General features: G+C 31.5%; 1 protein-coding gene across 2 annotated transcripts; it reads right to left on the bottom strand.

Annotated features, from left to right (window-relative positions):
• Positions 1-3,343: 3,343 nt before the first annotated feature.
• Positions 3,344-11,732, bottom strand: LOC111712239 (superoxide dismutase [Cu-Zn]). Of its 2 annotated transcripts, XM_023486806.1 has the most exons (9): positions 11,678-11,732; positions 11,009-11,091; positions 10,883-10,948; positions 10,183-10,271; positions 8,674-8,709; positions 7,039-7,137; positions 6,320-6,403; positions 5,519-5,578; positions 3,344-3,407 (listed from the first exon to the last, which is right to left on the bottom strand). In XM_023486806.1, exons 1-9 carry the CDS (start codon positions 11,727-11,729, stop codon positions 3,362-3,364), a joined length of 615 nt encoding a protein of 204 aa, XP_023342574.1. In that variant the 5' UTR covers positions 11,730-11,732; the 3' UTR covers positions 3,344-3,361. The 2 variants fall into 2 exon arrangements, with proteins under 2 accessions (XP_023342574.1, XP_023342575.1); XM_023486807.1 differs by lacking the exon at positions 8,674-8,709.
• Between the last annotated feature and the right edge of the window lie 3,231 nt (positions 11,733-14,963).

Consider the following 14,963-nt stretch of genomic DNA (forward strand, 5'->3'; position numbering starts at 1 on the left):
AGTGGAATATAACTGATTGGCTAAATAAGAAAGGAATTATGCAAGAGCTGGTCCAGGGTCCATTGTCTGCTAGAACTCCATTGTACTGCATAACACCCCACCCAGAAAATTACATCGAAACTCGTCTATGATCCATCCATTTTAGTATATATCCGTGTGTGTGATACATCTCAGGTTCTATTAGAAAACATTTTATGCCAAAATCCTTTGAATGTGCCAAAACGGACCCTAATCTCCCTTACCCTTTTCTTATCCTTGTCCCATTCCTCTTATCTTTTCTTTTCCTTGTCCCATCACCCTTAACTTTTTCTTTTCCTTGTCCCATTCTCCTTACCTTTTTCTTATCCTTGTCCCATTCTCCTTACCTTTTCCTTATCCTTGTCCCATTCTCCTTACCTTTTTCTTATCCTTGTCCCATTCTCCTTACCTTTTTCTTATCCTTGTCCCATTCTCCTTACCTTTTTCTTATCCTTGTCCCATTCTCCTTACCTTTTTCTTGAAAAGACTACATCTAGTGTTCTATCTGTATTGTTGTTAATCTATGACCCTGTACTTGGTGCTATGCCTGCAGCCAAATATAGTTACAAAGGACTGCAATATAGTATAAGATCTATGAGTTTAAGAATAGGTTTGTAAATTAGTTAATTATATATTTGAACCGTACTCACGACTTGATGCGGTTTTTAGAGCAAGCAATGTCAGATTATTATTTGTTTAGGGTCAATTAGCCAGACGGTTTGTTATATGTAGAATATATTGTAGGTATACACAATTAAGAATGTGGCCCATTAGATCCAAAGATCTTGAATATTACAAATAATTGCAATTATTTATTTCTTATTCATAATTTTTTTAAATGGAATATTTTACTCGTTTTCTGGTTTCAATTGTGGATTTTCAAAAGGTTTTTTATATTTGTTAACCATATAAGGCCTATGTAGTCTGAATCTATGTATAGCCAGAGGGGGGGGGGGGCTCCCCCCACAGAAAAAGACCTAGAGTAAAGGTAAAGGGTTGCAATGTTTGATCATAGCCCATTTTTTCAAGACAAGCTCATTGAAAAGACTGCTAATTTCTGAGGTTTGGGTGTTAGAAAAATTGAAAAAATATGCAAATGTAAAAAAAAAAATTTTTTTTTGACAAATATTAAATATGGCTGGATAAGGTTGGATAAGGTTGGATACGTTTAAATATGGTTTATCCAACATGGTGTATTTATGGTTTGGATAAGGCTGGATAAGGTTAGATAATGTTGGATAAGGTTGGATAAGGTTGGATAAGGTTGGATAAGGTTGGATAATGTTGGAGATATTTGGAGATGGATGGATTAGGTTGGATAAGGTTGTATGAGGTGGATAAGGTTGGATAAGGTTGGAAAATGAATTGGATAACATTAGATAAGGTTTTATAAGGTTGGATAACGTTGAATCAGGTTTTAGATGTTTGGAGATGGTTGGGTTAGATTTGATAAGGTTTGATAAGGTTGGAAAATGTTGGAAAAGGTTGAATAAGGTTGGATAAGTTAGAATATGGTTGGAGTCCCCAGGTCCTCTGCCTGAATAACTACTTTTTGTTGTAACAAACAAAATCTTTGTTTTGACCCATTTTCAGTTGCCAGATTTTGATAATTTTTAGTTTTTTGTAAAGCCTCCGACATAAGGAAACGGATTGCAAAAGTTTTGCAAAAAAATTTATTAACATATTTGCAAACAACCCGTCAAAAGAAATTTGCATATTTTTAGTTTTTTTTTAATTAAACATCAGGTTATTTAAAACTTTGCAAATAGTTTTGCATATTTGAAATGGCATGGTCAAGGCCTTTTCAGAAATGTGTATTATATCATTTTTGGACAATTTTTTTGTTTTAACCATTTTTACTTTATAACTGGATTTTGCACAAAAAAACAATTTTTTGCAAATTTGCACATTTTTAAAGATAAATTTTGGTTTTAAAAGAAAATATACACAAAAACGAAACAAAAACTAATTTCCATTTTTTATAATAAAAGTAAACTTTAAAAAAAACTGGACAACTTTACATATAGATATATTTTATAAGTATTAAGATAACGTATCACACGAAAAACTTACATCATATTTTTTCCTTCAAATTTAAGAATGTGCTAGTGATTAATGTGCATCAGTTTAAGCTCGATTATCACGGAATGGAAGATTTTCTGTTTTACACATAAAAGACGACATTTATAATTAACTTTGACAATGAATATTAAAGCTATGTGCACTGCTTACCCACAAAAGTTGAGATTTCAGAGGAATGATAAGAATGATAATGATAAGAATAAGATCGTCAGAACTAAAGAATTTCAGATCGTCATTTAATTCTCATCCCTGTATACAATGGATTTAAAGGGTGCAGCTAAATGTCAGAAGAATTTCTAACTAATTTTAAAACGGAAATCTTTACATAATTTAAACAAATGTTTAACCGTTTTTTTTTCTTTTTAACTATTTTACAATTTTAAGAATGACTAATTGTAAAGGTTTGTTACCATTAATTAAAGTTTCAGTGAATATGAGATCTATTTTATATTGCCTTACAGTGTTAAAAAAGTAATATTTGAATAGAAAATTCGACAGTCGGTGAAAATATTTTAAGGGAAATTTTTATCAAATATTTACAATTGTAAATTAATGATTAACAGTCAATGATGGCTTGTTACATAGTTAAACCCTAAATATTAAATACATCGAAAGAACGTCGTAATGTCGTATTCTTTACTTTCTGATAATGGAATGTTGTAGATATTTAGTTTTGTAATTGAATGATTATTTACAAAGATCTTTAAAACTGTTCCGGCATATTCATGGCTATTTATTTATTTTCGCAAAAATAGTATGAAACCCATTGAAAAATGTTCAAGACGACATTTCATAAATTCAGTGTTTAACTATATTACAAACTGTAAGAAATATGTTTTCTGTAATTTATTGACTACCAAAAGAAAATCAAAATTACGTCAAATTTGTTAGATATTACAAAAAGAATGTCAATTATTGGTTAGTTACAAATTTTATGTTTCGTTATTTTGAAAATCCCGTTACTTTTGGTGATTGTTTTAATTAAATAAAGGTCGTCAATAAACACGTAAAAGTGATCTTTTTAAGCACCCTGTGTTTTTGTAATTTTGTGTTTGTGTGTTTTTGTAAAACGTAATTCTATAATAATAAAAAAAATAAATTTCGTAATTAAGAACAAAATGTTCATAATTTTGAAATGTTTTTGGTAAGTTCCGTATTATGAACAAAATATGAGAAGTGATCTTCAAATGTAACAAGTTTGGAATTTTAAATAATCTGGATATTTAAAATTTTCATTTTTCAAATTTTTCCACATTTTCGTTTACAGAAATCTGACCAGAAGGCTTGCAAGCACAAACAGTAATCCACTAAAATATATCGAAATATTAGATAAAAATATTAGATAAAAAAATGTTAAAATTGGACAAAAGATAAACATGAAAGTAAGAAAAAAATATTTGTATTTTTTTCTTCTTTTTTTAACTTGTCACAAAAATCCCATTAAAATCTTTAATTTTATAATCGCATTGAAGGATTGATTAACACTTGTTAAAGTAATTTTATTTAACATTGGCTTAAGAGCCCGGCCTTGCCCGTGGAAAAAAAAAATAAAAAAATAAAATGTTTCAGAAAAAAAAATCGATTTTTTTTTAGCCTATAACACTCATCGGCCACCCCTTAGTGTCCACAAAAAAAATCAGTCCAATTGGTCCAGCCGTTTGGCCGGCAATAGGCAACATATATATATATATATATATATACGAATGTCTTGTTTTATTATATAGATGTTTTACCACTATGTATGGTAGTTAAGCTTAGAGTGTAGTATTGTATAGGAACTTTTTAAGAATTGTCCATTTCGGAAATACAGGTTGTCCCAATAAAAATGGGAATTCACTGACGACTTTTATATCGTCTTTGATCAATGCGGCATTTTTTCATGAACACAAATATTGCAGTAGTCCAGATTAAACATCTAATCTAATATCAATAACGCCTGGTCCATGAGATTTTTAAAATGTGGTCTAACATAGTTGTATCTTCAAAATTGAAGGAGATGTTGTAAAATGTGTGCACATTTCAATTTATTTAATAAATCAAAATTGTCTCAATATCTAATTTCTTCTTCAATTTTTGAGAAACACGAAAAGTAGATGTAGACCACTTTATGATAACCTGGTCAGACGTACAGCCTTGTTTTTTTTTACTTTCTTTGTAATGCATTAAATATCAGAAATCATGGACGACTTTCAAGTAGTTTCTCAATTCCCATGTTTATTGGGACACCCTGTACAATTTAAGAATCGTAATTTTATTATTTAATAACGATAGAGAAAAATGTAACAATTATCCTACAGTTTCTCAAAAGATATTACCGACGAAATAAAATCGATTAGTTCATTTTATTATTATATCTACTCTGTACAGTGTACATGTATTGGCACATTTCATGAAATGTTGTCTTTTTTAAGCCTGAAACGTTTAAGAAGACGATGATAGCGCCCTAAAGAAGATTTCATACATTGCTGTCACATTTTTCGTCGTCGTTATTTTTTAAAGGTATTATTATTATTTAAAGGTATCGGTGTGAATCGGGCATTGTCGAGTTAAAATATATTGTAGAAGTAAAATTAAATATTAAATGTTTTTACCAAGCAAAATATTTGATTATTTATCTTTTCTTTAGAATTCTTTACTTTATCAAGGCCAAACCAAAGAATTAGATAAAAAATATATCTTAGCAGCGTTTTATGAGTTTAGCGTTTTTTCTAGTATCAGAGTTTGCCTTCTTTAAAGTTTTGCTTCAACGTTAATTTTATTGTAAAAGTATTGAATTATAATTACGCAGCACACGTTTCCTAAAATCAAAAAATCACAAAATATAAGGGATTCATTTTATAATAATTTAAATAAAATGTATTTTAAAAATTATCCGATTTTTAGTGAATCCCGATAAAAATTATAAAAATAAATCAAATTTATTAACAGCGCTCTGAGATCTTGTTCAATACGTCATTTCCGAGCTGTATTTTACTTCAGAAATTTTAGTGGTAAGATGTTTAAGAAGATTTTCTAGATTTTAATCAATTAATCAAATTTTTAGGCAAACTGGTAAAGGGTTTTATGAGTTATGATCGGACATCCAAACAAACAGACAAACAGAGATTACTACTTTATATATACAGGGTGTCCCACATCAAATTAGACCGCGTCAATAGGGTCTACATTACGACTTGTAGAGCAAATCAGAATATTTAAAAAGAATGAATCATTTTGAAAAATTTAATAAGGCTAACAGAATTTTCTTTTGCAGAAAATGCTAGATTTTTCGAGTATTATGTGCGTATTTAGGTGTTAAAAATTGGAGATAGTCTAATTTGATATGGGACGCTCTGTATATGCTTTCACATTTGAAGCGCGAGGTCCCTGACGTAACCCGAAATGGCGAATGATGACATTGCACTGGATCAAGAACTACCTTGCAATATTTAGTTTAGTGCTGGAACTTTCCACCCAGTGTATAAGACAGCAGTCCAACCTGAAACAATTCAAGTCATTAGTAGAGGGAGTCCCAAAACCAAAGAAGAGACGGCTTTTTATACTTAGTTAATAACAAAAAGATTATAAAAACGTACGAAGTGAATTTTTAATCATTTTGGTGCGCTTAACATTTGTTTTTTTGCGTATATTTTCTCTCCGAGCTTAGTTGGAAAATGTAAGAAATGCAAAAGTTTTTAAACATTTGTTTTTCTTAGAAACTTTTTATTATAAAATCGTCATTTTTTTACTTTCTTAGCAAACTCTTCCTATCTTCTTGACTAAGAACGGAACGGGGAATGGAAACTTTCTTAACTACGAACGGAACGGGGAGATGGAACCATTATTCGACTAAGAACATTCAGCTAAGAACTGAACGGAACTGAACGGGACGGGACGGAGTGAGACGGAACTATTGAAAGAAAAGAAACGGAACGATTTCAAAAAAGCCGGAACGTGCTGGAAGGCGGAGTAATTTTAAGTTTCACTCCATCAATAGTGTTTGATTTCTACATTATTTCTTTAAGCAAGAAATGCGCAAGTCACTTTTGCAGAGAAACCCACAAACAAACTAACAGTTTAAGTAAACAAAACATGGATATCTATTTCATACTTGATCAGACAACGTTTTCTGGGTAACGTTGAAAATCAAACATTATTATCTTTGTATGGAGGGTCACTCACTTAAAATTACGCTTATAATCCCTTTAAATAATTTTGATGTCATGGAAAGTGTACAGACCTGTCCCCAGAGTTTCCAGTTGTCAGACTGTTTTCAGCTCCACCTAGACCCAGATCATCTATCATCTCATGTACAACCATAGATCTGTACATAATACATATTTACTGAAGTGCACAACCATAGATCTGTATATAATACATATTAACTGATGTACACAACCATAGATCTGTACATAATATATAGTAACTGAAGTGTACAACCATAGATCTGTACATAATATATAGTAACTGAAGTGTACAACCATAGATCAGTACATAATACATATTTACTGAAGTACACAACCTTAGATCTGTACATAGTATATACTGACTGAATTACACAACCGTAGATCTGTACACAATACATATTTACTGAAATACACAACCACAGATCTGTACACAATACATATTCAATTAATTGTACAACCAAGAACCAAAGCTATTTGCATAATATAATATTTACAATACGACCAAAGTTCCGCACATGTACATAATAAATATTAAAATAGCTTTGTACAGTGTAATTAAATTATGAAAAGCAGCATGCTTAACATTAAAGAAATTGTACTCACATACCATGTAAATACTAAACATGATCATGTTCATAATATTTACAATCAAAACCAGCTTTACATATAGGACAGCACTTTTCACTGATTAATTAATTTACGCGGCATTTTTTACAAAATTTTACGCGGCCTATTTTACAAAAGTTCCTCCCTCTGCACTGATTGATTATACCTGCCGATGACGTCCTCCAGCTTCATGTTCATGACCATCATGTTGACCCTGGCAACCTTCTCCCCGTCAGCCAGAATATTCTCCAAGTCACCAGCATGTCTAAACAGTTGAAAGTCTTATAAAAGGTGTCCCAGTAATCATGAGAATGGCTTTATTGCTAATTCTTAATTAAGAATTCCCATGTTTATTGGGACACCTTGTAGTTATTAAAGAATAGCTCGGATTTATCAAGGGTAAAAAGAATTAAAATCGTCTGAAAAAATGAGAGAATAAATGTAATTTCCAGTGATCGTCTATGCAAAAAGATGGCAACGGTACCCTTGAAACCTTAATCTGATCAATAATGCGAAAGATATTGTCGTTTCTCAAGGTTTAAAAATGTGTGTTTGTGATAATTCTAATATGTTTTCCTGCTGAAATGAGCAATTCACTTTTGAAGAGGAACTCCAATTAAAAAAAAATAGTTTTTGAAGTTTTTAAAATTAAAACAATCATATCTAATTCACAATTGATCAGGCAAAGTTTTTCAGGTAACGTTATGAATTAAGAGTTGCTATCATTGCATGGAGAGTCACTAGAAATTCCCGCACAGTCCCTTAAATTCTATTGTTAATAGTTGCAACATATAAAACAGTTAAATTAGTTACTATTTGCCAAAACTTTTAACCATTCCTAACTCAAACTTTCGAAATAATAATGAGACTTTTTTTAAATATTTTTATATATTTGAGGGCAATTTGACTTTTTTTGTAATTAGCAATTATATTTCTTGGTTCAAAATTCTAAGTTTTTCACTCATAATCAAAACAGTTTTCACTTTACTAATAATCAAAACAGTTTTCACTTTACTAATAATCAAAACAGTTTTCACTTTACTAATAATCAAAACAGTTTTCACTTTACTAATAACCAAAACAGTTTTCACTTTACTAATATTCAAAACAGTTTTTAGTTTACTAATAATCAAAACAGTTTTTAGTTTACTAATAATCAAAAAAGTTTTCACTTTACTAATATTCAAAACAGTTTTCACTTTACTAATAATCAAAACAGTTTTTACTTTACTAATATTCAAAACAGTTTTCACTTTACTAATAATCAAAAAAGTTTTCACTTTACTAATAATCAAAACAGTTTTCATTTTACTAATATTCAAAACAATTTTCACTTTACTAATAATCAAAACAGTTTTCACTTTACTAATAATCAAAACAGTTTTCATTTTACTAATATTCAAAACAGTTTTCACAGGCTGATAGTTTGTATTTTGATCAAAACAAAACTTTAAAATAACTATAGACAATAATTAGCTTTTAACCCAATTATTTTTTTTAAAGTGATTTAGTTTTCTTATTTCCTTCCTTCTTAGCTTTTCCCTCTTTCTTAATTCTTTTTCTCTGACTTCGTTTCAAACCTTCTCTTTTCCATTTTTTCCATTTTTCCTATTACTACATCTTTTTTGATCTATTTTTAAATTTTTCCTTTTTCCATCTTTTTCTTGTTTTCCATATTCATATTTTTACTTTTCTCCGATAGCTCTTTTCACTTTTTTCCTTAACATCTTTTTCCCCAAATCCCTAATTTTCCGTTTTCCACATCCCTTTAATTTCCACTTTTCCTTATTTCCCCATATACCTCTTTCTCCGTTTGTCTTTTTTGACCTCGTCAGTCCTGAGAAATCCAGGTAAAATGCATGAAATGTTTTTTCTCTTTAATCTGTTATATTCAATTTTTTTTAATTTTTACAATATTGTGCCAAGTGAACCCTCGATCAAAAATAGGGATTTAAAAATGTATGATATGAATAACGTGGCAGAGCTGAAGTGCTAAATAAATTTTTTTGCTTTTAGAATATTGGAGTCCTGTAACGCTCACATAACATAAGGTTTCAGTATAGCCATATTTCATAGAAAATATCAACAACAGAACTGATTAATCGCATCAAACTCTAATTTTCAGATTTGTATTATTTGACCCAATGGAAGTTTGAAGTATTAAAAGGTTGCAAAGATATAAGGACTAGAAACTATACTTAAAGGCGAGTAGTCAGTTTCTTTAACGCACACTAATGCCAATCGCACCCAGATCACAATTAAAATCAACAACCAGACAAACAGACAGGAAACCAGACAAACAGACAGGAAACCACACAAACAGACAGGAAACCAGACAAACAGACAGGAAACCAAAAAAGCAGACAGGAAACCAGACAAAAAAACAGGAAACAGATAAACAGACAGGAAACCAGACAAACAGACAGGAAACAGACAAACAGACAGGAAACCAGACAAACAGACACTAATACATTGATCAAACTGGATGCAAACTTCAGTTGTGAAACTGGAAGCTTTCAGAGTGTTTAATTCTGATCATTTCTCTATTGTTTCTGAAGAATATAGCGCAAGACACGTTTAGCACACTCCATTAATGAAGGGTAATTTGAAATCACGTGTACAGTCCTTTAAGCTCCTAAATTTCTTGAGCACACTTTGTTTTTTTTTAATTTACAAAGATGCAAATTTGACAATTTCTTATTTGAAGCAGTGCTCGTGCAAATTGTCTTGAAGAGGCTGAATCATTATTAAAATATTGATTAACTCATTTTCTCATCCTTTAATGAGATATAAATAAGATACTCCAGGAACCCCTTTATCAGTGTACTGTATAGTTTTTGGAATTAGTGTAAACAAATTAACTCAGTTCTGCTCAGGCCGAACTTAGCTTACATTTCTCCCAGAAACTGCAGTACGCTCATTTTGCAAACAATGATATTGGGTAATAGGTTCGTGGTGCATACTTTTTGGGTGTTTCTTTATTTTATATTTTATTTGAAGGAACTGTAGACTTAGTTTTAGGTGACCCTTTCATTTAAAGAGTGACATATCTAATTACAACGTTTCACGCTATTAAACCTTTTTTAGGAAGATATCGTCATTTTCCAATTTCAATACACGCGTTGAAATCTGAGAATTCCCTTCATTGTCTCTACAACATAGATCCACAAGTAACATTTAGAGACATAGATATTTTATTAATCCTTAGTCAGTTACTGCTTAAAAGAAACAGAGATGCCTCTCTATAAATGGAAGATATATAACGCCTTCAGTCCCTTTATTGAATACTTATTTATATAAAATAAGTGACCTGTTGGGCGAAGTTAAACTTCCATGGGTTGTATTGGTTGGATTATAATGAGGTCCAGCATCCAGACATTTATTACTCAGCTTTCCAAACTTAAATAGTATTGTTTGTTTTAATTCTGTCTGTGCAGTGTGCACTGTACAGTTATCACACTGTAACTGTACAGTTAACACAGTGTACAGTTAACACAGTGTACACTGTACAGTTAACACAGTGTACACTGTACAGTTATCACAGTGTAACTGTACAGTTAACACAGTGTACACTGTACAGTTAACACAGTGTACACTGTACAATTAACACAGTGTACACTGTACAGTTAACACACTGTACAGTTAACACACTGTACAGTTAACACACTGTACAGTTAACACACTGCACAGTTCAAACAGTTTACAGTTAACACACATGCCGCTTTGAATTACAAGACAGAGAGAGAGCATGCGCGCAACTCATTTGGGCTTCTGCCTCAGGGTTTTAAAAAATCATTTTTAAAAACGAAAAAAGGAAAAACGAAACGAAAATACATAATACAATTCAATGAGAGGTTTTTAAAATGTATAAGACAGAATGCAAAGAAAATATTGAAAAATGTTTAGGATAAAGATGAAATGTTTAGGATAAAGATGAAATGTTTAGGATAAAGATGAAATGTTTAGGATAAAGATGAAATGTTTAGAATAAAGATGAAATATACAAATACCTCATGAATATGAAATCCGTGATATCCTTGAGTAAGATTCGTTATAGTTCCCATTATCATAATATCCTAAAAAAAGTTTGTTTTTATCTAATTAATAAATATTTTAATTTAAAGTTTTGTCCTGACCTTATTATCATTAGTATAATGCAGTTTTACTTCTCCTTGCAGTACACCACCATGGAACTCACACTCTGCCACTTTTTCCATTCCTGAATGGGACTTCGCAAGTAATTTCAAGTGAAAATTCATTATAGAGTGGGTTGTAATATTCACAACGGTACCATTTTATAAATAACCTACGGATTTATGCAGAGATAGATGGAGGAAAAATGCAAGAATTCAACATTTTTCCAGATAAGTATTGCTTACATAAAGTACAAAAGGGTACCCCTATTCCTGTATATAATTTTAACATAATTTTAACATAATTCCTAGACTATAATAAAAAATAAGGGATCCACTCTAGTATGCGGAGTCCATTAGCACCTGATCCAATCAGGGTTTAGACATGTGTTTGTTGTCTATTCTCAACCAATATGGCGGTAACATCTATCTTTCTATCCATCTCATCTTCCAATTAGAGATAAATCCTTCAATCGGCGCTATCAGTAAATGGAAAAATTTACTTCTACTGAAACTATAGTGGGGACCAAGTCAAAATTTCTTTTTTTTTGTAATCCAACTTCTCAGTAAAATTCCACAGAAGGCCTCTTTTAATTTTACACAAAACATCAAGATATAAGAATTTACATTATTAAACTTTAACTTTTTATTTGAACAAATTACATATTTTACCTTTGGTCATAGCGATGGACACAAAAATTGCAATAAATTGAACAAACCACATTGTATCTGAAATATTGAAAATAAGAATAATAAATTTATTGAGAAGAGAAAACTCAAAAACCATGTTCTAGGCAAAAAAAAACCAAAATAAATCCCAACTGGGAAAATAGATGTTTGTCAAGAAAATAAGAACTAACGAGTAACGAGTATCTAGCTATCTTTAAAGGGAAATAGATGTTTGTCAAGAAAATAAGAACTAACGAGTACCGAGTATCTAGCTATCTTTAAAGGGAAATCGAATAGATTTTATCAAAGTGCGCACTGCCCCCCCCCCATAATTTTTTCTCGAAAAAACTGAAAGCGTAATTGTAAGCGAAAAAGGCCACTAATGACTAATTGACAACTGATTGAAACCTTTATCTGAACTATACGGTGAAAGATGTTGTCATTGTTCCAGGCATAAATGTATTTAATTCGTATAATTCCTAAATGTTTTCTGCAGTAGAAATGCGCAGGTCACTTTTGTAGAGAAACCCCTTTTTTAAATGTAAACATGGATATCTAACTCATAACGATCTGACAAAGCTGTTAAGGGTACCTATGTAAATCGGGCATCACCATCATTGCCTGGAGGTTTACTTAAAATTACGCGAACAGTCCCTTTAAGCTAAATGTAACCGAACGTGCCGAATCCTAATCTTGTGAATTTGTTATGCAAAAAACCTCTGTGTTCCTTTATGACACTGTCACAGAGCAAGAAATACAAATAAAGGGGATTTTTTTAATAGAAGGAAATCATCAGTTTGCAAAGATATAGGGATTAGAAAATTTAAGTTTGTGGCAAAGACTAAATTTATTAAAAACACATACTTAAAATAGGACATCAAAACATGTTTTTGTAAACCCTATAACCAGATCTATTCTTTTTAGTTGTATCAATTAAGAACGTATTGTAAACATTTTATTTATGTCTTATATTGCCTTGACTAAAGGGCGTTTAGTGTTGATTGTGCACAATAATGGTGGTCTAATTAATCAATGAATTGCTTTATATACATTGTACGCACGATATGGCGTGTAAAAGTGTACTGTGTCAAATTTTAAAATTTACCGGATTTTCAAGTTCCAAATTTTATTTATTAATCTATCTATTGGTAGTGAAGGTTTATGTAAGTTAACTAATCATTTAATATATAAATTCAAGTCAATTACACCACATTTTGGTATTTATTAAAGGGACTGTCCAGTGTAAACGTACATTCTAGTGACAGTGACCCGCCCCCCCCCCGTTAAAAAAACCTCAACTGCAAGCTCGATTCACAATTGTACTTCTTGTAAACCTTTATCTGAGTTAGATCAAATCGTCTTTTTTTCTATCTTTCAATTTCTGCCAATTTCATACTTCAATGTTTCTTCTGCGTGCATAAATCCGCAATTGTAAGCTAAATATATAAATATAAAATCGTCAACATTTTTTCCCAGGCTAAGACGCGAATAAATTGTGAATCGGTCATGCCCTTGCTGTTTAAATGAAGGATCACTTGACATCACAACAACAGTATTATTTAGTTTCGGACCGGAACAAACTCTTTTAGTCTTTCTTGTCTCTTAGCTTCGGACAGGAATATAAAATCTTAATCTTTCTTATTTTTTTCTAGGAACTCTAGGAATTCCCTGTATTCCCCGTATTCCATGTGTTCCCTGTATTCCCTGTATTCCCTGTATTCCCTGTATTCCCTGTATTCCCTTTATTCCCTGTATTTCCTTTATTCCCTGTATTCCCTGTATTTCCTTTATTCCCTGCATTCCTTGTATTCCCTATATTCCCAGTATTCCCTATATTCTCTGTATTCCCTGTATTTCCTGTATTCAATTTATTCCCTGTATTCTCTGTATTCTCTGTATTCCCTATATTCCAGGTATTCTCTTTATTCCCTGTATTCCCTGTATTCCCTGTATTCCATGTATTTCATGTATTCCCTTTATTTCATGTATTCCCTATATTCTCTGTATTCCCTTTACTCCCTGTATTCCCTGTATTCCCAATATTCCCTATATTCCCTGTATTCCATATATTCCCTGTATTCCCTGTATTCCCTATATTCTCTGTATTCCCTGTATTCCCTGAATTCCCTGTATTCCTTGTATTTCCTATATTCCCGGTATTCCCTATATTCCCTATATTCCCTGCATTTCCTGTATTCCCTGCATTCCCTGTATTCCCTGTATTCCCTGTATTCCCTGTATTCCCTGTAACCCTGTATTCCCTGTATTCCCTGTATTCCCTGTATTTCCGTATTCCCTGTATTCCCTATATTCCCTGTATTTCGGGTATTCCCGGTATTCCCTGTATTCCCTGTATTCCCTGTATTCCCTGTATTCCCTGTATTCCCTGTATTCCATATCCTCAATCCCAACTGTACCAACTGATTTCAAAAAGCAAATTTAAAAAAAAAATTATTTTTGTGGTCTGGGCAAGGTTCGTACGGAGGTACCCGTAGCTCCCTTTTCGTTTTTTATTTAATGCCTATTTTATTTTTAGATTGCTCTAGCTCCATAAGTAATAATCGGTGATCCAAAATTTTAGTTAAAAATGAAACCTACGACTAACAGCTTATGATTTAAAAAAAAATTCGAAAATCTTTAAATTTTTTCATACTTTATGAACGAATAAAAATGAGACGTGAAAAATCGAAAACTGGAAAACTCCGGGAAATCAATTTTCGACTTACTTTCAAATAATTGGTTGTAACAAAAAAGTATAAAGCCTAGAAGGAAAAATTTTACATAATGACATAATTGAAATATAGAGCTTCCGAATGTGCACCTTGATCGTAAAAATTGAACGAAAATTGTTGCCTTAGTTACTAATACACAGTTTTGTTTTATACACCCTGTACAAACAGAGTAAACTTGTCCGTCTTCACTGTTCATCTTGCAGAGACATTAAAGACACATCTTTAAGCCATTTACCGTTTTCATTAAATAAACTCTAGCAGACATAATAATACTATTGCTTTTAAAATTAGGTATTACAATGCTAATTCATAACAAAGACTACATCAAATTCGTCACTGAATTCCCATGTTCACTGGGACACCCTGTATATACCCACAAAGAATAAGACTTCAGGGATGATTGCAAGGAAATTGATTTGTTTGAATTAAATTGATTTTTGAATGTTTTAGCAACCTAAAGTTTCAACCTCAAACAAGGGCCGGTCGCATATTATCTCAAGCTAATTCTCGCCGTAAGCCTATACCCCTTTTCATTTTTCGCAAACAGTCCCTTTAAA

The sequence above is a fragment of the Eurytemora carolleeae genome, unplaced genomic scaffold, assembly GCF_000591075.1.
Source record: "Eurytemora carolleeae unplaced genomic scaffold, Eaff_2.0 scaffold1247, whole genome shotgun sequence".
NCBI lineage: Eukaryota > Metazoa > Arthropoda > Copepoda > Calanoida > Temoridae > Eurytemora > Eurytemora carolleeae.

Coding starts and splice junctions, on each gene's coding strand:
- LOC111712239 (XM_023486806.1), bottom strand. CDS start 11,729: ATGTGGTTTGTTCAATTTATTGCAATTTTTGTGTCCATCGCTATGACC. Junction 11,092..11,677: donor GTCCATCGCTATGACCAAAG/GTAAAATATGTA, acceptor AGTCCCATTCAG/GAATGGAAAAAGTGGCAGAG. Junction 6,404..7,038: donor CTGGAGGACGTCATCGGCAG/GTATAATCAATC, acceptor TATTATGTACAG/ATCTATGGTTGTACATGAGA.